The sequence below is a fragment of the Temnothorax nylanderi genome, unplaced genomic scaffold, assembly GCF_030848795.1.
Source record: "Temnothorax nylanderi isolate EJ_2023f unplaced genomic scaffold, tnyl_v1.0 TNYL_tig0029_pilon, whole genome shotgun sequence".
Taxonomy (NCBI): domain Eukaryota; kingdom Metazoa; phylum Arthropoda; class Insecta; order Hymenoptera; family Formicidae; genus Temnothorax; species Temnothorax nylanderi.
The window spans coordinates 176,348-200,074 of NW_027249091.1; the positions used below are offsets into that span (position 1 = coordinate 176,348).

The window sequence follows — 23,727 nt, forward strand, 5'->3', positions numbered from 1 at the left end:
TTGTAATATTAGGTACATCTTGATTAAATAATAAACATATTTTTATTTTTAATATTATAAATCACATCACACTGCTGAATATACGATCGGCGGATCTTAAGCATATCATATTAATGTACAAATATCTTTAAAAATATTTAAGTGCTGACCGAGTGAAACAATTTACCAAAGTTCTTTCGGCGATGTGGCTTTACATTTATACTTGCGATACGCCTTTAATCGGTAATCCATAATAAATGTTTTTCGGGGTACTTTCTTTTAAAGATGAGTCATCTTAGAACTTTGTTACTTTTATCTGCGTGACTCTATCGAGCTCGCCGATCTCTCTTATAAGTTCGGCGCCAATTAAGCAGAATTGCCGCCGATAAAGCCGACCGCGACCGGTGTTATGTCTCGTGTGCATCGACAATAATCGGGCAAGGTCCGTCCGAGCGTTCTTAAGGGAAACATAAGGAATCCAAAATTTAACGAAGAAGGAACCAATAAAAATTCTACGTCCAACTGCCCACGACGTGGTTTCGCGATTCGGTAATTCGACACTTTCGCTATCAGCAGCATTTGCGCGAGTTCATATACAGAGTGACGTGCGAAAAATTAATCGGAGATGCGAGTAAGGGAAGCATCACATCCTGTGTCTTTAGAAGCTCGTTTGACATAAAAGCTGATTATGTGTATATTTTTAATAATTCACGAAGCTAAAAGGATCATCGAAAGACTATAATGACTGCCCTCGCTCTTAATTGTCAAGATGTCTAACCTTTGAAAGCTACAAACGCACCTGCAACGATCGTTTCGAATTCAATTTCGGAAGATCGCTGAGGAAAAAAATGTAAGCTTAGGACACCCTATAGAATTACGATTAACGCTAGCTGCAATCATTTTTAAAGAGGTCGGATACATTCCATCGGCGCACACGACCTGTCATTCGCGTCGGCTGGATCGACGAGCGCAATGTCGAAGAATTCAACGATGCGGACTCGGCATGCGCGCCAGCGACACGCACGCGTACACACACATACATACACGCGGCCCAAGCGACTCGCTTTCGTCGTGAAACAACACCGTCGAGGTCATCGCGTGAATTCGGTTATTGCGATTAAATGTCTGGGGCGCAGGAGCAATTAAATGCTCGGAGAAAAGAACGATATCGATGTAACAAAACCGCGAGGAACTATCGAAGTGACTCGAAGACATTACACCGAAAGTTCGCTTGAAGTCTATCGTATCGATACATTAAATATGGCAGAATCTGTTTCACTACGAATAAATCAACTGTTTAATCAAAGAATATTGTATTTACATGTGTAATTACATGTTATATATATACATACATATATATATATATACATACATATATATATATATACATGTTATATATATACATAATATGTTATATGTTATATGATTAACGAGATTCCCACTGTCCCTATCTACTATCTAGCGAAACCACTGCCAAGGGAACGGGCTTGGAAAAATTAGCGGGGAAAGAAGACCCTGTTGAGCTTGACTCTAGTCTGGCACATATATATAATATGTTATATATACATAATTTACATGTTATATAAATTATGATGCATTGTATTATCACTATTCATAAAATGATGTTAAACGAATGAGGAAAATCAATGAGTTTCTTGCAGCACACACATTAAAAGAATCAATATTATTTTGACGTCGGTCAAAATTTAACTGTCTTTCATTATTGTTACCGAGAATGAATCCCCAAGAGGCAGATATATCGGCAATAATTCTGAATATACACAGATAACGCGTTGCAACTAGTCGTTAATGCGATAAACTTTCAAAACCGCAAAGTGAATAGGTAACGCGTTCGGCAGAACGTGAGAAGCTGGCTTATCGAGTGGTCGTCGCGAAAGATGCGTTTTGACGACGGGAAAAGAAAACAATTTAGGCCTTTGTGCCGGGAGAGAAAGCCAGGGCGCATATCGAGCGGTGCACGCTATCGGAGCGTGAGCTCCAATGCGATATACTCATATCGTTTCGGCTCTGATTTAAATTAAATGAGAGCGGCGCAAGAAATGTAAAGCGACGCCGAAGAAACACAATCACAAGGAACGGAATCCGATCTAGCCCGGTCCGGAAGCGGAGGAGCACACTCAACTATATCAATGAAGAGAGACGGCAGGCAATGAAGGCGAAAATTAATTCGACATTCGACAGATCGTCTCTCGACGTCTTTCGACGATCCGTCCGGCGAAACGACCGTCGACGGAATTTCTTTGTTTCTCATTTCTATTTTCGGTGAGAACACCGATGCCGCGTACGTAACACTATTGTTTTGAATATATCGTGCCAAGCCCCGATCACTAATCTGTTCTGTTCCATTCGCTCAAGACGAGTCGCAAAAATCGTTTTATCACGGTACTGTATAATCTCAACTTTCTAATATACTTAATTCAAAGCGAGCCTAATTAAGCTAGACACAAATGTGACCCGCGATAACACACAAACCGTGATATTTGCAATATCCTTATCGTGAGAGAGAGAGAGAGAGAGAGAGAGAGAGAGAAACGAAGAAGAAACTATAACTTGTTCCTGAGCGTTCGATACCTCGTGTGGACACATCGGAAATTTTCTTCGCGAATCTGTCTTCGGATCAAAAATCAAAAATTGATAACCGCGCGATAACACATAGATACTCGATCGATCGGCTGCCGATTCTGGCTCTTTAATCGGTGAGAACGTAATGTGGATGATGTGAATCGCAATACAATTCCCTTATCGGCAGCTTTGGAAACGCACGGTGACGTAAGTCAAGGGGGGGACTTATCAGCGAGGGTCCGAATTTCCTACTCAATGACAGCGAAATGTCAAAAATGTTACATCGCTACGCTACAACCACCAATAAACGCAATATTATAGAAAAAAAATCAATTTTTTTAAACTATGAAGTATTTATGGAAAATGTAGAATTTGCAATAAAAAAAATAATTATGTATCGACAGTGTATAAGAGAGGTTCGTTATAAGTTTAAAATTATACACAAATTGTATATTTTATGCGTATTGAAAAGATCAGGAGAAAATCTTTATATCGATATCTTGAAACGATTTTTATATCGTTCTTCGATTAGATAAATGATGGAATATAACTCTCGAAAAATCTTGATTTTATAATTCTGTGTTAAATTCCCAACGTCCAAAAAAATCCACGAGCGAATTCCTCATCCTTTACATCGGCAATCCGGACATTTAAATTTAGAAACGAATGAATTTTGATTGGTAATACATTCTCGGCCTTTATACATCTCACGTTTAAACGTATAGAATTTCATGCGCAGAATATATCTTATATCCGATAGGGTTTTCGATAATAAGAGACGCGACTGTGTGACAATATAAAAAATGTCGATTTTGCCTCGTCGCAAATCGACAAGGAATTTTGCGCGAGTGTATATATAGACTCGGGAGCACAATGCTGTCGCGACAAAAGAAACGCGGCAACAGGTTTTCAATCGCTGCCAAACATTCGAACGGAACATTTGCGAGAATTGATATTGCATCGTGCGCCTCTCGACTAATTTTCCTGCCACTCGTCGGACAGCAGGCTACTTCAGATCAGAGCGTCGTCGTTATTTTCGTCTCAAAACCGATGCTATTTATTCGGAAAAAAAAATTTCGAGACGTTTTATTTCGTAATATTTAAAGAACTCAGATAAACTTTTAATGGCGCATAATTAAAAAAACTCGCATGACGCGTCATGTGACGTGAGTCGACGAAAGGAATCTAAATATGATGAGTATAATGCCAATAAGGCTTGTGTCACGAGAACGTGCGGCGTGTATACGTATTGATTCTTAATCACAGAGACCAGCTGACATATTCGGTCCGGCGATTAGCATGCTTGAACTTATTAAATTCAGCTTATTTATCTAACTAACTTTCTCACGTAACGTAAAAACATCTAACTTGTGCGACGCAAAAAAAAGATCGTTCCCGCGACATCGTCACATCGAGCTGCGCGTTTCGAGAGAACGTAATCGTGAGAGCCGAAATTTACGTCTCGCGCGAACTTGACCTTCATCTGTCCTCGCAGAGTATATTTGGATCCAAATCAATTCAATTACATTGTTCTTTAGGAGCGGCAATCGGCCCGCATTACCTTCGTTACGTTTTTTAAATCGACGAGCAATAAATCATCACCGCTGTCGCGCGGTCGTGTCTAAGAATACGATTCTCGAACGACGGGCCACAACATTAGATCGAGACCTTTAACTCTGCAGCGAACGAAACTTTTCTCCCTACGTAGACACATGTATAAGAATCGGGAACAGCTCTTCCCACAGTTTAATTTGTTGTTGAACGAAACTACAAAAAAGGAGCTAAAATAATCGACCGGTCCGCCAGACCGACAGGTCAGCGGTAAGCTTTATTTTTAGACCGTCCTACACTTTTTTCCCCCGCGTAATCGGCATTTGTCAAGACACGTAATTGTTACGTGTCGTCGCAGGGTCGATTCTTTAAACATTCAAATTAAGTGTGACCGCGATTCAATTGTCACGCCGGCGATTCTACTCTTAGGAAGGCACGCTCGAGGCGAGGAATAAAGGGACATTTGAAATACGATCGGAGCTACTAGGCGCGAGAGAATCCGTCACCATCGTCTAGCATTTAACCGAAGACGGAGCTGACCGTCTCCCCGGCCGGCAAAGTCCACGCTTCGCGGAAACCAGCCCGATCCGACGGCCGGTCGCGGAGTCGGCGGAGTTTTAACGCGATCGCGATCGCGATCGCGCGCGCGCGCGCGCGACGTACTACACGTGGGAACAAAAGAGAGAGAGACTGTGACTCTTCCTCGCTCACCTCCAACATCCACTCGGCGACGATCTTGCGCATGAGCGGCGAGATGTCCCTCTGCACGCACTCGAAGTACGATCGGCTCGGCGCGTAGCGCTCCTCGGTCTGCAGGAGGTTCTGCAGCACCCGGTCGTCGCCTAGGAGGGCCGGATCGGCGTACGCCCGGCACTCGGTCTCCGTGGTCTCGCAGCACAGAAGATCCATGACGGCCGAGGACGAGGATGGCGAGGGGTTCGCGCGAAACTCTCTCTCTCTCTCGGTTTCTTCCCACCGTAGGTTTCCTCAGGACACGTACCGGACGTACTCCCGTCCACGTGCTCCCTCGAAGGATCTCGAGACGGATCCCCGGAATAGAAGAGAGAGACAGAGGGGGACACAACACCTTTTTCACAGCGAACGAGGCAGAGCCGCCGGCTGATCACTCACCTCGCGACGAGTTGCGAAACGACGATGACGACTACGCACGTACACGCGTATATATGTGTGTATGTATGTGTGTGTGTGTGTGTGTGTGTGTATGTGTGCACGGGCCAAAGTCGCAATTGCGACGATGAGCGAGCGAACGAGCGAAAGAGAAATAGGCGTGTTCGTCCGTTCGATCAGTTTCTCACCTATACATTTTCTTCCTTTCTGGGAAGATTTTTTTTTCTCTTTCTTGGTCAACGAAGAATCGGGGTATTCTTCCTCCTCGATACTTGCTTCCCACACGTGTTGTTCCGCGAATCAAAGCACACAAAAAGCGTAATAAATAATACGTTTGCGAGACGCTCGGAGGCTCCTAATAAATAAGCGTAGTGCGTGTGCGCGTTTCCGGCCGGTGCCACTTAAATCCGTCGCGCGATTCGCGTTTGTCGAAGTCCGCGGGGCGACTAGTACGTTTCGTTTCCCGAGGGAGTCATGAGAAAAGAGGGAGAGAGAGAGATAGGTGGGCAGGCACTTCGATCGGCGCAGGAGAACGGTGATTTTCTTTTTTTTTTTTCGTTTCTTTCTTTTAACAGACCGACGTGAGGAACAACGGTTTGTCCTCTCTCGGAGTGCCGAACCCAAGTCGCCGGTCTCCGTTCGCCTGCCTACGTACGATTTAAATGTCCTGCGAGATGCTAGGAGCGCGAGGATCCCTCTCCACTTTCTCACGATCCGACACTGGTGACTTATCAGGTCAGAATGCCGGCGAGTCCGGTCACGCAGCCACCCCGTAGCCGGTACTCTCCCCACTCAGGCGGCGCCACTCGGTCACGTGACCCGTACCGGCTTCCCCCACCAGCGCGGCGCCAGCGTGTCACGTGGAACGTAACCGTTCCCCACCACGGTGTGTGTGCGCGCGCGGTACGGCCACGGCCGTGGCGCCGGTGCCGCCGGTTTAGTCGTGAAACAGCGGCGCAGCGGGGTGGACGGGGGTTTGCATCGTGTAAAGTAGCCCCTCGTGTTCGACACCTAAAAGCTCCGGCTACATATGCCGAAATTGTATTCATTTCTATGTGGCGTTCTTACAAATATACGTAATAATGATCCGGCAATGATCCACTTTCCTTTTCAGTCGTAAACTCGTTAAAAAGATTATATATATTGTTTTAAATATCTGTATATATTGGAGGTAGTAGTAATAGTAGCTTATTTTATATTTGTTTTCTATATTAAGTTTGGTTTATATCAAATAAAATAAAATGGTATTGAAAAAATATGATAAAAACACACAGAGAGGAGAATATAAAGTGAGAAAAGATATATGAGGAAAGTGAGAATATGAAGATCGAATCGAAAGGCAAAAGAGAATTAAGGTCTTGAATTCGAAAGAGAAAAGGAACAAAAAGAGAAAGCTGGTTATGTAATGCTCCACGTGTTCTTAGAATATAGCAACCTGTTGCTAAAACGGTGGCGAATCAATAGTATTCAATAATTCGAAATGATTAGAATCATTCTTTCAAATAATTCAAAACGAATCGATCATATCTTTTATGGAACTTTTAATTAGCTCGAATATATTTCTGACACTCTTTCACAAAAAATAAAATAGATAAAAAAGTTTCTCTTTGTGTTATCGAAACGTCTAGAATATTTCGAATCCTTGAAAAGTATTAACTATTAATGTTCACGTAGCTACATAAAGTACTTGTGAAATTGTTGTTTATACTTCCTGAAAATTTGATAAATGTGCCAGAGCTTTCACAATCAGTTCTTGATTAACTCTCGAGATTCGGGCGCCAATATTATCGAGCTCCGGCGTAGAAATATTCTCAAAGTTACGCGTTTCTTTCGTGAGAAAGTTAAATATCGTATTTTTGAGCACTCTCGCTCGATTCTGTCGGCCTTGGGCTCCGTTTGTACACGGCCCAACACTGAACGAACGGAGCGGCTCGGTCGACTTCGGTCCCATTCGCTTTCGTTCGTTCATCCGAGACACCGGAGCTCCTCCACGTTGCTCTTCGCCGACGAGCCTCTCTTCGAACTCGGTTCTCGGCGAGCTTACTTCTCATTATCGTCGTTCTTGATCGAGAAAATCCAATTAACAAGAACAAAACTCTCTAAAGACTCCCATAGAAAACTTATAGCTAAATCCCAAAATCGATGGTTTTTCTCAAAATCGAGAAATGACGTTACATGACGATATCTTTATTTTCAAGATCAGGGTGACGCGACGTCATGATTCATTAAAAGATTATTTTCTTAATGTAAGAATGCTTGGAAGAAATAGATAACGGTACCTAAATGGTCGAAAAAAAAGTGTGTATACTTTGATAGTTCTCGTTTTCTTTCGAAAGAAAAATTTGCCTAATAAGCAAGATTCCTTTCTCTTCGAGTCATTAACATATGCAAAGAAGCTTCAAAGCAGTTTGTTTAGTTCTTGTCACGTTTTATAAATAAAAAGAAAAGCACGAAAGAAAAGAGAGAAAAGGAAAAAGAGTAACAAAGCTAAGAAAATACAACTTTTATTTATACTTTCGTTTAATGAATTTGAAGTTTATTTTTTAAAAATAAAATTGCTAATTTCGTTTTCTTCACTGGATTTAGTTCTCAACATATAATATCTCGGTAATTTAGGCATTAAAACTTAAATGAAGCTAAAATAAAATAAATATTCAAGATATCATAAGTATGATAGTTTTTTGTTTTTAATCGATTATAAATATGATACTTTGATATTATTATTGAAAAGCGATAGAATCCAAAGTATTCAGTGAATCTGGCTGAAAGAATAAATTTATACGTCATTTTTACATACTATCGAGCATAAATCTCATTAAGATTCTTCAAATTCCTATTTTTACGTTATATTCGCCAATTTTAGAGATTCTTCGTGCGTACATATAGGTACGTGGAAAAGTGAGTGTCGCTTCCGGCGAACAATTTGAAGCGATCGACTGTGAGAGAGGCAAGAACGAAGGTAGAAGAGACGGAAGGGGGAGGCGGTGGGGGTCAGTGGGAGTAGAGAGCCACGTAGATAGAATGTCCTTGGTGCACGAAACCTCCTGGTCTAGAGTTTCGCCTCGTTTACACGTACTACGTTTTTACTACATAATGCGTACGCGACGACATGATGCGTAGTTACGGGACTACGGTCGGCTGCGACTCCCCGCGACCGAATGTGTCGTGCGTGTAAGTCGTACCACGGCGCCGTACCTGTGATGATGAACGATACTCCGCAAGTGCACCGTATGCCCGATCGCGGTTTGTGATCGAGACATCGGTAATCGCCGCGAGCCGCGAGGTGCATAAATCCTTCCTGAGATAGTAAGTCGAACATAAAGCGTTAAAAGCGCACGCCGGGATTCCTTTTCATTTCGTCACTGTCTGGCTTGGCAAATTTTCTAACTTCTAAGAGTTTTTATAACGTCTAAGAGGAGCAATTCGCGATAATGATTCGATATGATTTATAGTTCTTATAAATCAGTTTAATATTTTGATATATTATTTTCCCAGCTATACGAAAGTGTTAATTGATAATAACTGACATTTATATAACTCTCAATTTCTAAAGGGTCGTGTGAACTTTGGTGTTTACAGCATTTGTTTGTTTTGTTTAGCGTAATACATTAACTACGCGAGGGTAACATAGAATGGAAGACATATATAAAGTGTGGAGATAAATTAAATTTGACACAACAGGAAGTTACGCCTAAATTCAGAATGCTGCGACTATCTATATACATATACATATAATAGCAGATAAGATAAGGTCCGGGGAGAGCACACTTGGATATTGAATATGTACAAATAAAATAAAATATTATATTTGTATGTTCTTTAAACGTCAGCAAGAATTGATTGTTCCGAAAATTCCTGCGTAACGAAACGAAACTGTTGCAAAAATCTGCCAGCGGGATCGTAAAACCTTTTACTGAATACACCGGAGTCGGATGTCTCAAAGTATTGATGGTAACACATTACTTTTTCCGTTCAACGGGATTCCTACGGTGCTCGGTACCTGTTTATAGAAAAGCTCGAAGAGTCGAACTGGTATACTGTGCCGGCAACGACATTGGCGTAGAAGTTATATAGCCTCGAGCGAACTGAATGAGCATGTCGTTTTTATGACTTCTCTAACACTACCTACCGCATGCTAGCTAGAAAATGTAGAAGTTTCTCTATCGTTACAAATTCTATAATATTTCCCTAAAATCTTTATCGAATATAAGTTTAATTTGTAAAAAGGATTTTCCCCCAAATCAATAAACCTTGCGTTACTTGTGCATTGATTTTCAGATGCTGGCATTTAATCAATCTAATTCCAATAGTCATATCTATATGCGAGTGTTGTGAACATTCCTTTTACATTCCGTTGGTCACAATCAATATCTGACATTGAAATTGAAGGCCAACGTGCAAGGACCAGGCCAGGCAAGCCTGCTTTATCAAGTGACGCAGGAAAGCCTTGGCTAACTTTCTGGCTTTCCTGTAGCAGCTTGATAACTCGTCGTGAATCAGTCAAATCGTGAATGTATATAATTTCAACAACGTTATAGATACTTCCATGAAAACAATAAATCTGTACTGTACAAATCAGTGAAACAAAGCAAAATAGTTGAGACATTTTGTTATGTTGTCAATTACTTGGCCTCATTTTAGTCTAGAAGCAAATAACGAAAAGTTTGCTTGTAGGTAACAATAAGGTTTAATTATAGAAATGAAGTATACGGGATTTAATTAATTCTCGCGATTAAGACTGCAACCTTCGCAATCGAGTTTTCTTCTTTCCGCAGCATATAACTATCTACGTATATCTGATTCCTGCATCAATCGATGAGCCATCATTCACTCAGCACATAGTAGTAAATAACTCGTTTTGTCGAAAAAAAAAAAAAAGTGGAATCGCCTAACTTGCGCGCCAGACCTTCGATTACGTAATCGTTCAATTTTTCGAAGTGATATCTCGCTATCATCAGCCGTCTTCGTGCACTTCGATTCATTGTAAATAATTCCTATCGAATCGGATCGCGCGACCCGTTTTAATCAACAATTTCTTATACTACGTTTAAATCTTGCTTCGTTTGTCAGGAGTTTTAGATTTCAAAATTATTTTTACACACCGTACAACACTGTGAGTATCACGAGTGTTTCTAATCACGTATTTTTGTAGACAACTTAAGAGGATTTAAAAGGATTTAAATAACATAAAAAACGTCGCATTAAATCAGACAAAATCGTAATCGTGAATTCTATATGAGCGTTTCGCATGGCTCTAGTAGACCAAACGCTTCCAAATTCGCTGCCCATATTTTCACAAGGATTTCGCAACAAGTAGTCGCGCTTGTACGCACGTGGTCGCGAGACGTTCCGCGCGAGATTTATGCTGCTTAGTGTGAGAAGCCTGTCGACGAATGTACTCGCCTCCGGGCGGTTTAAATGGCCGCAAGACAGCCCCGCGTCGTACTCTCTCCTGTTAGTATTTAATTTCACTAGAGCATGAATGTTCCGGCCGGTGCTTACCCACCTTTTACGATACGCCTGACGAGCCCGTCCTACTCTTCTTCTTCTCCTGCCAGTCCTGCCGCTTCGGCATCGCCGTCTCCTACCTATGAACAAGGGAAGTCTCGTTCTGCCTGCGTGAGCCTATACACTGTGTACGAAACCGAATCGATAACGAACGACGGGGCGTACTTTCTAAAGAAGTCGAGATCGCTCGTCGTTAAACATAAACGCAGAGAGCTAGCGTGCAAAAAAGCTTAATTAGAGGTAACGAGAATCGAATTCGCGGAAATTCAGTTAGAAGGGGGCTCGTGGACAAGATAATTCGTCCAATTTCCACACGGGACAATTTGGAAATCCTGTCACGTCTAATTTAAGCTTCCACGTATGATGCTTACAACGCCGTGGATTCTCATTAGCGAGAAATTTTTCACTGCTGAATTCGTTCGGTTGGTTATCGGCGCAGTTCAATAAACGCATCTCGCATTTGCATACGTGGACGTGTGGATGCGGGTGGACAATAAAGTTACTTCCTTGAAAGGCAACTATTATTAAAGGAGAATTTTGTAAAGAATTTTAATAAAAATATATGGCATAAAAAAATAAACCAAATATCGGGAAAAAATTGTGCAGCAGAGACAAAGGGGAAAATGCCAATAAAGTCAAATTTAGGTATTTTCAGTTGTTGAATCTTCGCTCTTATTCGGAATTTAATTATCGCAAGGATCAAAGTGTCGAAAAAATGTGCAATTAAACGCGCGTTTCGCAACGGTACACCCGATATTATTCTCGATAGGCTTCGACAGCGCGAACACGTTCCACGGCGATGGTGTCTTTTTGAGAGGAACAAATTATTGTACCTCTCGATGTGACATTGCAAATGACACTCGTCACGAGAAAGAGAAAGAGAGAGATATAGAGAGCGTGAACTTGTAACACTATGCCCGACAGATATACGGCGGCGTATACCGATACTAGTTAATTATCATTTCTGTGAATGCAACTGGAGCGTACCGTTTGCATCGCCTGGCGCCTGGTACATTCCTTGATATTGATTTTATTAATAATCTGCATGAATAATTCGTGCGCTGTTTTGGTCCATTCACGTGAAACACTCGTGAATGCTTAAGACTTGGTAGAATGTAAATTACTTTATTGCACAAGCATTAATGAATTCAAGGATATAATTAAGATACGTTTGTACTGAAGCAAACTGAAATTATATTGACAATTATCGAGGAAGAGTTCCTATTTTCTGCTTTTATATATTAAGCTGTTTTTATTTTCAGCAATTTCACATTTTTCTCTATTTTAATCGAAAAGTAGGTAATATAAAAATAGCGCGGCTAAACGTGACTGAAATGTGCAATTTACAGCAGCTGAAATAAAAAATAAACAATAAATTTTAATTGTAAAGTTAGTACAAATGCGAGTTGTTTATTCAATGCAAATAATTGTTGAATATGAGATATCGATATGTCTGCCGATACTGATATTAACTTCTGCCGTAATTGAACCGTTAAAAGTACTCTTGGTTTCATTAAATTATTGAGTGGTATGTGTGTTACGAGCACACTTCGTCCGTAATATTGTGCTAAAGAAATTATTCGAGTGTATTTCAATAATCTCTGATTCTTGAAGCCTGTCGCGCAATCCTTATCGCGAAATACATATAATTAGTTTAGTATCTGACAGCGGCGCCTTCGAGACGAGCTTCGCGCCGACGAGTATCTTCGCGTGGATTCATGTCTGTAGGTCGTACATTGCTTGTAATTGGTGTGCACGCACATAAAACGTTCCTAAATAAGCAATTTCTTTCTTCTAGATTTTTTCTACCTACTTGAAATTGATGATTCCTCATTAATGTTGCGCGTAGTATCAATAAATTTTAATTAATAAGAGACTTTTTATAAAAAACTGATTTGCAGCAACTGTGAACAGATAACAAAAGATTTCACTTTACTTCACCTTCGTGCATACTTCGGTGTAGAAGAATTTTAATTGAACGATCGTTTCAGATTCCATATTAAAATATTAAAACGTTATCAGAAAATAACGTCTAATATAATTTTCTCTAAAGCAGGATCGAATAAAATAAATATTGCAAAGAAGAATAATAATTTTAGGACATTTTATATAAAGAGCGTACTGAATTAATCATCAAACATTAACCATGTTACCTAGTCATATAATTCCACGCTGTGGCCATGATAAAATTGCAAGGATCGTTTTTTATGAACGACAATGCGGTCAAAGTTAATCTCTAAACGCGAACTGAGACACGATGACACTATCACAGTGATAAAACTCGCTTTTGCGCATACGATTGCGATTGTCTCTTGAAGTTACTCGAAGTGCGTAAAGTATTCGTGCATGTTTACGTAATGAACTCGACGTGCAGCACGATAGCGCAAACTATTAATAGAGCGAGTAAATGGAGTCGTTCGTGGATGAACCACGCATAAAACGTAAACACGATTGAATAAATTTCTGACTTGAGTTTTATCGGTAGCTATACTAGTAGACCTCGTATTAGTACCTTTCTGAAGTTTTCTCGAATCTCTGAAATTTTTTTTAAAATTTTCACTGAACAATTTTTCGAAGAATTTTTAGGAAGTTCCTAAATACTTGGTTAAAAAACGTACTTCTTGTATTCGCGCTTATCGATGTACCCGATCAGTCAGACAGCGTACCGAAAACGAAGACCTCAATCTCCTTCCGATAATGCAGTGATAAAGAAAAGAAATGAGCGTTGACGAGTCCTCGAGAAGGTGACGTCATTATCAACGTGTAGCCTCTGACCTCGTGCATGCTCGTTTCCGTTCGTTCAAGACTCATTTCAGTTGTTATTGGATGCAACGCATCGGCGCGACGCGTCGTAACGCTGTTGCGCATGTTATCAGCGATACCTTCTTAATGTGAGTTTACTAAACAAATATCAGCTGATATTACAATCTTAGAGGCCACAACCTATGAAGCACGAGAAACGGAGTTCGGCGTGATGAACGTATTGCAAGCGTCGGCGCTTTTGCGGGAGAGGAAACGCAGGGAGAGACGAAGCTACAAGGAATTTATTGGTCTACAATAAATTGACCCTCGCAATAAAAATGACGATGTAATGTTAAAAGTCTCTCTCTCCCGTATGTTAACGTTATTTGAAATTCTTCAGCGAATTATCCTTAACGAATTATCCTCGCGTAACGAAAGCCGCGGCAATCGCACATCACTAAACGCTATTTCATGCACAATAACAAGCGTTCTCACACCTGCTAAATATAGCGCACCACCGCCCGAGTCCATAAAGGCGGTTTTACGGCGCGGCCGGCAGAAAAACTAGAGATACTATTACGGCGGTTGCATTAACGCGACAGTCGTAAAGTGTCTGGGCGCGCGCGATATAATTAGCGATAACTTCTAAGGTTCTACGTACATATATTTATGTGGACGATTATTAATTGTCGTCGTGTATGAATGAGTGCGAGGACGGTGATGGCAGTTAAGGCCGCGAGAGGGCCCGGATCAATTCGGCAAATCAACGTTCCACGATGCCCCCTCGCTTCATTCGTTAAGATTAAGACCCGTCGTCGACCGGCAGCAAAGTGAACTGCCGCCTCGGCCTAATTAGTGTTTAACTAACGAAATAATCCTTTTTCCTTTTTTTTTTTCAATTGACCGTCGACGCCCCACGGACACGCATAATGCCTCCTCGGGCCTCATGAAGTCCGGTCACGCACCGATGCCGGGCATTATTTGTTATTTACTCGCGAATTGAACTTCTTTACCTCAGATAAAATACTTCATTCATTTTTTTCGTATCATTTTTGTCCAGAAAAAGTCACTCGCTGACGATCGTATCATATATTTTAGATAAAGTCTTATTCCAAAAATGTTGAAAATAAACGGACTCTCTCTCTCTCTCTCTCTCTCTCTCTGTCTGTCTCTCTCTCTTCTTTTTTTCTTTGAACTGCGCGGCACTGCTCTTCCATTAGAGCTTCACAGATTTGATGTTATCCTCGAGGGATTTCTTTCGATTAATTGTCGAAGGTGAACGTTTACCTGGAGATATCCACTCCGAGATATTCACCTGTGGCCCGGATAGGCCTCTCGTGGGGCAGCCGGATAGGTGGAGTAGTATTATTAGTCGGGATAAGACGGGCGGAGGGACGGATGTACAAGACAGGGATCGCTTGGAATTGGACTGTGTGGTGGAAACGAATAAGAGCCCACGGCTCTCGGATGATGGGTCCGGATCGGGATGCTTCTTCGGTCCGTTTGTTGCGCCGTGGCGCTTCGCCGACTCCGGTCGGCGACGGAATTTGGGGTGTGGGGCCGTACGCAGGCCTTGTGTGGGAAATACGATCGCCGGCGCTTAATGAAATATCACGGAAATTAGCGTAAACTTGCAAAACTACCTCGCCGAATTTTGATATGAAAATTGCAAACAGAGAGCAAGAAGTTCGCTAAGTTGACGCCTCGTATGAAAGAAAGAAAATCGCCCTGAAATAAATATTATAGTAAAATCGGTATCTTATCAGTATCTTAACACTTCGCCGACGAAGGCTAATACACTGATACTTTCGCCTGCAGCGGGCAAATCTGCAGGCATATATACAAATTGTTAAACAATTGTAATTTCTAAATTATGTAGTCATAAGTTAAAAAAAAACATTATTATAAAGGGAAGTTTTACATATTAACAAATATAAATAATTAATTTAGAAATTTTAACAAATATAAATAATAACACACAATTAATTAAATAATTAACGTTATGTTCGTATAAAGCATGAAGTTTTACAAATCTTGTTGGAAAGTATAAATGCGGAAAAATTAACAATATGATTTCGTTAATCTTTGTTTTCACAGCGCGGTGTATAATTCAACTAAAATACCATGCAAAATATCAAAAATATTATATTTTAGATCGTACTTAATTTGTCGCTTCGAATAATACATCTGTCGCAATTTATTCCTATATCGATCACTCAGCGATCGAAATACTCGGTCTCAACTCGGTGTAATATCGAAACTGCTATATCGGATATCGTGCGCCGAGGCCACCCATTTGCAACCGATCTTCTTCTCGCACTTAATAGAGTTTGTTGCGAAATTATCGCCGATGGAAATTTCGCACCGGTTAACCCTTGACACGAAGAAGCAGGTAAATTTAAAAGGAATGCACATTCAGTAAAGTGCGTGTCTTGCGAATAAAAAAAATTTACTCTTATTCCTGCACGTTCTTTAAAATATAGACAATTATATGAAGTTCGACCGTAAAGAATAAAATTAGGAGAAATAAATGAGACAAAATCTGTGAAGTAGATCTAATATTTGAATAATTTACGTTAATTTTACTTATGACACAGTTTAATTCTCTAAATAATCGTTATGCTATTTATTAAAATTGTCGAACAGTGGATCTATTATGGATCTAACATTCTCCTGTAACAGAATTTAAATAATAATTAGTTTTAATAAATATAAATTTAAGTTCAACTTTTTAGAATATTAATTTAAAATAAATTATTAATTTCAATTTTAACACTTAACATTAATATCAATTTTTAATTTCAGTTAAAAAAAATAATTTAACTTTAAAAATTAAGCAAATTAGTTAATAGTCAGCACTTTATCTATCATGCGATACAGAACGCGACGTGAATAGAACAATTAATATCCTAGTAAATAATGAATGGGAAAGATATTTGAGGAAATTTCGACGAGTCCAAATTCGACATCTTCTCAATATAAAAAGAAGAATTGAACAATGTTATTCATTTAATTTTAACCATCAGCGTGTCGTTTTCGCGTTAATCGGCGAGATCGTGAATAACACGCGCATAATGAAAGGTAAAACGAGTTCGCGCAACAAACCGGGCGAACGTTTAACTTGAGGACACGCTCGCGAGTCCCTCATTTCGAGTTGCTCGGTTTGCTGGAAGGATCGTTGGAAACGTCCGTTAAGGGAAGAGTCACATTCCTTTTCACGGACACCGTTGTCGATTTGTATTCGTACGCAAGCTCGCCTCCGTCATCAAGCTTGAGAACGACCTACGTTGAGCACGATCTATCAGAGGAACGATCTACCGAAAATCTAACGAACCTCATCTATTTTCTTCGATACGGGATCAATTCATCTACCAATTCGGAAAGTCAAAATTCTTCACTTAAACTTCACTTCGTCGTTTTTTTTACACGTGTTTAATTGGTTTTGAATAAAGAGTGAATAGACGACAGCAAAATTTTCAATTCATAAATGCCAAAATATGTCTCGTCATAAATTTCTTAAAGAGGAATACCTACACGCCATTGACCAAGAGAAAATTATATCTTTAGTTTTTAGATATTTGAGCAAAAGTGTACAAAAACTGACGATGCACCGTTCACTAAAATTGCACAGAAGAATCTTTTTTTCCCATGGAAATAAATAAATTTTTTTCGTACTTCGTCGCTGCCCTTCGTGTCCATTGTTACACGAGAAGTCTCGTGTATCAAGCAGGTCAAATCCGACCCGCTGACCGTTCTGGAGTGGGCGTGCGTCGAATTTCAAGAAATCCGCCGCACACGCCCGCTCTCGCAGAACGATTTATAGACGTTCCCATAACTTGGCCGCGCATCCTACGTTCGATGAGCCTTCCCGATTGCATAAGTGACTAGGAGGTCAGTGTCGTGTCTGGTTGGAGAGCGCTCAATGTGGCGCCAGCCTCCCGGAATGTCCGTATTGTATAAACCGCGTCATCGTCTACATACATAGGGATCCTTTAATGAGGGATGGGACAAAGCCGCCATTAATGGGAGCGGAAGTGACGGCAGGCATTACGCGTCATTTTTTAATAAAACAAAATAACTGTATCGAAAATATGTCTACATAAATTCAATTCTAATTGAGGAATTATTTTAATTAAATTAAAGTAAATAAATAAAACTTAATTAAATGAAATAAATTCCGTAAAGAAATTAAGTAAATAGTAACAAACAATAAATACTGATAAATTTAATTTATCACAAAAAGTTAATAAATGCAGTAAATAATGCAATAAATAATTTTTTTGATAAATTTAAGAGTTTTTATATAAATTTGGCAAATTTGTAAATTCAATAAATGAAAAAAAAACAGAACAATTTTGAAAATCATTTTTATACTAAAAATGTGTTGACGCGATAGTCTGAGCTTATATTTATCAATATTAGTTAATTTGATGATTTATAGTTGAGGTCATGTATTCTCTATATATATTCTCATTTCAGTATTAAATGATAATATAAAATCACATTCAATTTTAATGAAATTGGATTTATTAAGTACAATGCTTGCACTTTTGTTTTTTCTCTTGCTCACTTTATCAGTTATGACACAGTATGTACAGTTATACTGTGGTCATATGTCATAAATTGACATATACTATACACTATTTTTACTAAAATATACTCAAAGTGAAAATATCCCATTAATGGCGGACGACCAATCCGCATCCTGCAGCCTCGGTGTCCTATCCCTCATTAAAGGATCCCTATACGTACACAGCGCGCTTAAAAAGCGGGGTGGAAGGGTATGTTATTTCTGTTTGAGACTGTGTCGCACGGTGGCTTCGCTCACGCCGTAAGAAAGAACCGGAAGTAGAGTGGCTTGAACTCCACCCATTCCACCGAGTTCAAATGTTACACGATATATTGTCCCGTTGTCTTGACGCCCCCTCCAGAGAACTCCGTCTTCGACATATCTCCTCGGCGAACGAATGCGACGGTTCGCCACATTGTTCCGATCTTTTTATTCAACGCTACGTCCTCGTGATTTTTATAAAGTAGTAATTTAACTCGCGGTGTTTAAATTGGCTTCAAATTTGTTTAAGACAAAATAAAACACAAAACAATATGTTAATTGACTAAATCTACGACGTGACTTTATGTTTCGCAATTTCCAAAATTTAAATAACTAAATCAATTAGTAATTAAAATCGTACGATTGCTTGCGTTAAATGCAACTCCGAAATTTCCTAAAGCGGCAGAAAATCGCGAGGCTCGATTATCCAATCGGTACGATGAGGCGTTAAAACTAATCTTCGTCATTGCTGAGTGCAATTTCTCGTCCCGAGGCGCGAAAAGTAAGTGGGCAACTCAATGGAGATACCTGAAGGAGAGGCCTGAGGGTGTACCCCCGTGGGAGCAAGAAGATCGTGAGGGAGACGATTTAACGGCTCGGTAATGGCCAGCAACAGGGCGAGTTCGATAAGACCGACTACCGTCGTAGTCGTCGTCGGTCCGGCGAAAGGGCGTACTTATGGTCTACTTTGCGCGCCGCGCAAGTGAATTACACGAGGAAGTTAAGGCGCCGTAATAAATACCTTGGGCACTCCTCGCCTTTCGGCCTCGGTCTCGGTCTCGTTGGTCTGGCAGCGGCTCGTCGGCTCGCGCAAAAATAATAATCGGCCCGCATCGGCGGCGTTCTCCGATAGCCTTTTTCTTTACACGCCGTTTTCGCAGCGCTTCGTCACAGCGCGGTTTCAATTTTGGCGAAGAAAAATGTGTCGTGTGTTTTATTCTTCGAAACACGGCAAAGAATTTTCTATCGTTGTACATATAGGCTCTTCTAGCTAATTCTACTTTTATCGCTTAAATAATTTATTTCCTATTTAATTTTAATTATTTTGGTTTACATTTCATTTTATTTAAAAATCTTATTTTCTTAATTCTTCTGTTCTTTAAATTTTGCTTGTCTTGTCTGTTTAAAAGAGTGGTCGTTAAACTACATTTTCGTCCAAGCTGTAGGATTAAAGCTCTCTCATCAGGGCGGAAGCCATTTTTGCGACAAACCGCAAGAATCCGTGTCGTCTTTTCCGTGCGATCGAAAAAAGCGCGGCCGCGGCCAACCGCGTGCCGGGGATCATCGCTCTTTTATACAGTGGATCGATGCTCTGTATTTGGCCACGACTCGGGCCGATACGGGTGGGTCGTTGGATCTCGAGGGTGGGAACTAACTGGCTTCGCGCGATTGCACGGATAATTACGTGCTTTCTTCGGCGAATGCCTCTCGGCGCACGCGAATGCCCCGAAAGACCGAATCGTTGCGGCCGAATACCTACGTGCCACGAATTCGATACGCGGATAAACGATACCCGATATTATTTGGAAGCATTGCTCATTTATATACTGCGCCGCATAACAACACCCATGAAACGCTCTTTTGTGCTTGAGTTACCTACCGCAGTCGATTCCTACTTCGATCGCATTGTTCCGCATTTATTCTACTTACTTCAGAATTAATTTCAGAATTAACAGAATTAAATGCTAAAAACTAAATTTTACAAATTGCAAACTTGAGAATGAACTTTCATTCATCCAAGCGCTTTCACTCATCTTTTCGAGAGACTAATAAATATCCTTCTTCTTCCCGTTCACCTGTCTCGTCTTATTTAATCGAACAAAATTGTTCGCGCACGTCCGGAATTTCATGATACGTGCTACATTTATCTGCGGATCGCGAGACTTTTGTTAACAATATTTACACGCCTGTCACGGGGTGTCCGATTATGGCCCGGCCAAAGTGCAGGCGGTCCTTCATTGTAAAACGGCAAAGTATGCGCGTAGCAACATATAGAAGCCGGCGATGTAGCACCAAACGGATCAGGCCGAAGCCCGAAAGATCCTCTTCGAGAATCGGGTGTACCTGCCGGAGAGCCGTTAATGATCAAGGTGTCAGGTCGGATCGTATACCTGTTTCGGTATCCCTTAGGACTCGCTCCGTCACCGTTGTTTCTTCGCCCGGGAGAAACCTCAAACTTCGTCTAACCTCCAACGGTCTTCAAATCTCGGTTTCTTCTTTCGTACTTCATCAGAGAGCGCCGACGATGAAGCGCACAATGCGTCTCCGTCGAGTCTCGGCACGCAGCTATTCATCCATGCAGTTGAAGAAACCGGGGATTTACTGCTGAATTTACTGCGGAATTCTATCGATAGATTTTTCGCGTTTTAGGGAAAACACCCTGCAGCGAAGGCATCTTACCTGCCTTAGATGCCAAGACGAATTTCAAGGAATAGATACGAACGTTTTTATTAATAAAAACAAAATTCGTCCGTTAGGCGCGCGCGCGCGCGCGCTCGCGTTGTTGTGTTACCCGCGTAAATGAATGGATCCACCATGCCAGGATCTATTCGAGCATTAGTCAATATTCGGCTAAGTCAATATTTGCTCGATTATATAGTGAGGAAATGTAAAATGATGTAAAGATAGCCTGACGCTTCGATGACAAAGAAGACAAAGAAGAAACAAAAAACGTTCAGAATTCCTCTTTTATCTTTTTATATATTTATATATCTTATTTTCTACTTTTTTATAGCTTTCTGCGGAACGTATATGCTGATGACCGTCTTTAACTGCTCTTCTTTAACTATAGCTATTAATTGTTTCAAAAATTAATATTGTGCAATATCTCTCTATTTACAATTGCGTAATTACTGTGTAACTTTATTTTTACGGAGACCTCTTTTCGCTATCTGTGTATATCTCCAAATTGATCGATGTTTTATTGTGACACGTTGAGCGGTCGCACAAAGCGAAAACGCCGAAAAAACATACGTGCTTTCCGGGTAATGGTTAACGATCTTCAATTGATTTTGTGAATCGCGAGGGAAGAAGCGGTCCACCGGGTGCAGCCGCGTTTGGTAGGGGATCGGAATGCTGTTGCGAATTGAATAATCGTTTAAGTACGTATCGGTGGAACATTTTACCTCTGCCCTGTTACCACGGTTCTCGATTCTTATTACTCTTTACCTTCTGACCATCGCGGCATCGCTCCGATCGGATCTCTTGCAGAATTCGGGGAATCTCAGGGACGTTAATAGCGATGCACCAGGAAACAAATTCACTTTATTTGAATTGATTCTTTCGCATTACAACTGTGAAGTATTAACACTAGAAACTGCATGATAAAGAAATTTTTTAACAATTACTTAAATTTATAACGGTGCACTTTCTGAGACCTTGCGTGATTTTTATCGCAATATGTAAATGAATATCTGACAGATCTATGCAGAGGGGTCACGACGCTCGAAATCGAGCAATACGACTAAGGAAGAATGTAAATGATTAAATTCATCAATTTATTTTCCTCTTTCATCTCTTTTTTTTTTCAAAGATATGTATATACTTTTGTTAAATAGCAAAGATTAATTTCTTCCCCATTTTATAGATTGAACAGACTAGATTATTTAGTAATTCAGGGTTAGATAACGCAATTACATTGCATTAAACTGTCGGGTCGGTAATAATATCGTGTACGTTCACAAGTAGTGGCATGTAAACAGTGTCTATATAAAGAGTAAACAGTAATTTTTTTCGTCTAATAGAGACGATTACGAAAGGGTGAGCCGCGACGGTGATACGACGATTATTATTAAATAGTCACACCCTTTCTAACGAATCTCTCGTAACTAAGTCTATCAAAATACTACATTTTATCTGTAGTAAGGCGATAACGGCTTCCGCTCCTCCCCGATAAAGAAATGCTCGGATACCAAAGTTATATTCAGTTGGTGTTCGTAAAAGTGGGGGACAGTTTCCCAGATTATCGAACATATGACAGGACACCATTTATCGCGTGCGCCATCGCTCCCTTTTCGCACAACAAACATTAATACACGTTTTTATTCCTGAACTTACGATGATAAAGTCGACAGGTTAAACGAAAAGCGTGACGTTGTGATAAAAAGCATTAAGTATACGTAAAGAAAAGTATAAGTACTGTCCAAATGTAAAAGTTTAGCTATTATACAGTCTTGTTTTTATGTACGTACATATAACACAAGTGTAAAGATCGTTTAATTTTTCTTACAACGTAATTATTGCAGTCAATTAAGCTAGTCTAATTAGTTCTATACATAAATATGGAGAGATTACAAAATTTTTATAGTACACAAATTGTGTTACGAGACCGTATTCGTGTAATGATGATGACCAGGCGCCGGCGTCAATCATCGTTTGCTATCACTTGTAAAATGTAAATCATTGTATCAAGTCTTCCACTCTCCTCACATTTTTCGCTATTTTCCCGACGACGACGTCGTTGTGTAGATTTTATCCGGCAACGCGCCTGTCCTTGTATTTACCGATTAACATTTTTCAAGCTATAATTTACTGTATTGCGCAAGAGAGATTCTTCGTTTCTACATGCAATAAGATTGTATCTTGTAATGGACATTTACGAGTACTTGTGTAGAGTTTTATATTTCAATAAAATCTAAAGTACTCTTAAATTTCAGTATAACAAAAATGTGCAAATATATTTTATATCTCTACAGTTTTTTTACGTGTTTTTCTATTTATATCGATGTATCGCAAAATATTTCAAATGGACAAATCATGAATAAATATGCGATAAATAAGAAATATAATAGAGTAGCAATAAAATAACATAAATTATTTTAACTTTTATAATTTATCTTAATCGTTATAATATTTGTATCTGAACAATTTTATCATTACTTTTATATTAAATAAAATATTCTTCACGACACAAAATACATTTTTAATACGTTTAGCTCTCTAAAAATAATTTTATTTTGCTATCGGTCTCGGGACGTTCCAGAGATGATCTCTCCAACGGAAATGCGTATTTAACGTTCTGACATGATACTTGTGTTTAGACATTTTTCTATGTGCGTATCTTCTCAGGAGCGCGCGACGAATTTTTCATGCACGACGTGTCTCGTGCGTTAACGACGGATCTACATACGTAGGTTTCTTCCGTTCAAGGAAACAACCCAAATCAGCTGAGGTTATCTTCAATCTGAATATTTTCTCCCTTATCCTTTAAGAGAAATCTCTCGACGTGATCGCGCGTAAACATCGCGCGCGAGCAGAGCGTGCGAAATATCGCCTAGCATTTCAAATGGGAAATCAGCCGTTAAGATCTCATAGATATTATCTATAGGCCAGCACGAATTCGCTGGACCACTCGTAACAGTTAAACTAACATTATTTCGTAAAACAATGTTTTAACGTCTCCACTA

At 40.1% G+C, this 23,727-nt stretch overlaps 1 protein-coding gene and 1 long non-coding RNA gene across 2 annotated transcripts in view; one reads left to right on the forward strand and one right to left on the reverse strand.

The window, feature by feature from the left end:
- The window catches only part of Cycd (cyclin D), a 40,538-nt gene extending 34,433 nt beyond the window's left edge, over positions 1-6,105 (reverse strand). The window contains exon 1 of the mRNA XM_071702284.1: positions 4,825-6,105. Coding sequence (XP_071558385.1) covers positions 4,825-5,022 — 198 coding nt within the window. The 5' untranslated portion in view covers positions 5,023-6,105. The remainder of the gene's footprint in view (positions 1-4,824) is intronic.
- Positions 6,106-8,249: 2,144 nt separating this feature from the next.
- On the forward strand, positions 8,250-9,844 carry LOC139770348 (uncharacterized). The gene is made up of 2 exons (XR_011717718.1): positions 8,250-8,547; positions 8,841-9,844. It is a non-coding gene; the product is annotated as an uncharacterized lncRNA (long non-coding RNA).
- The last annotated feature ends 13,883 nt before the right edge of the window (positions 9,845-23,727 follow it).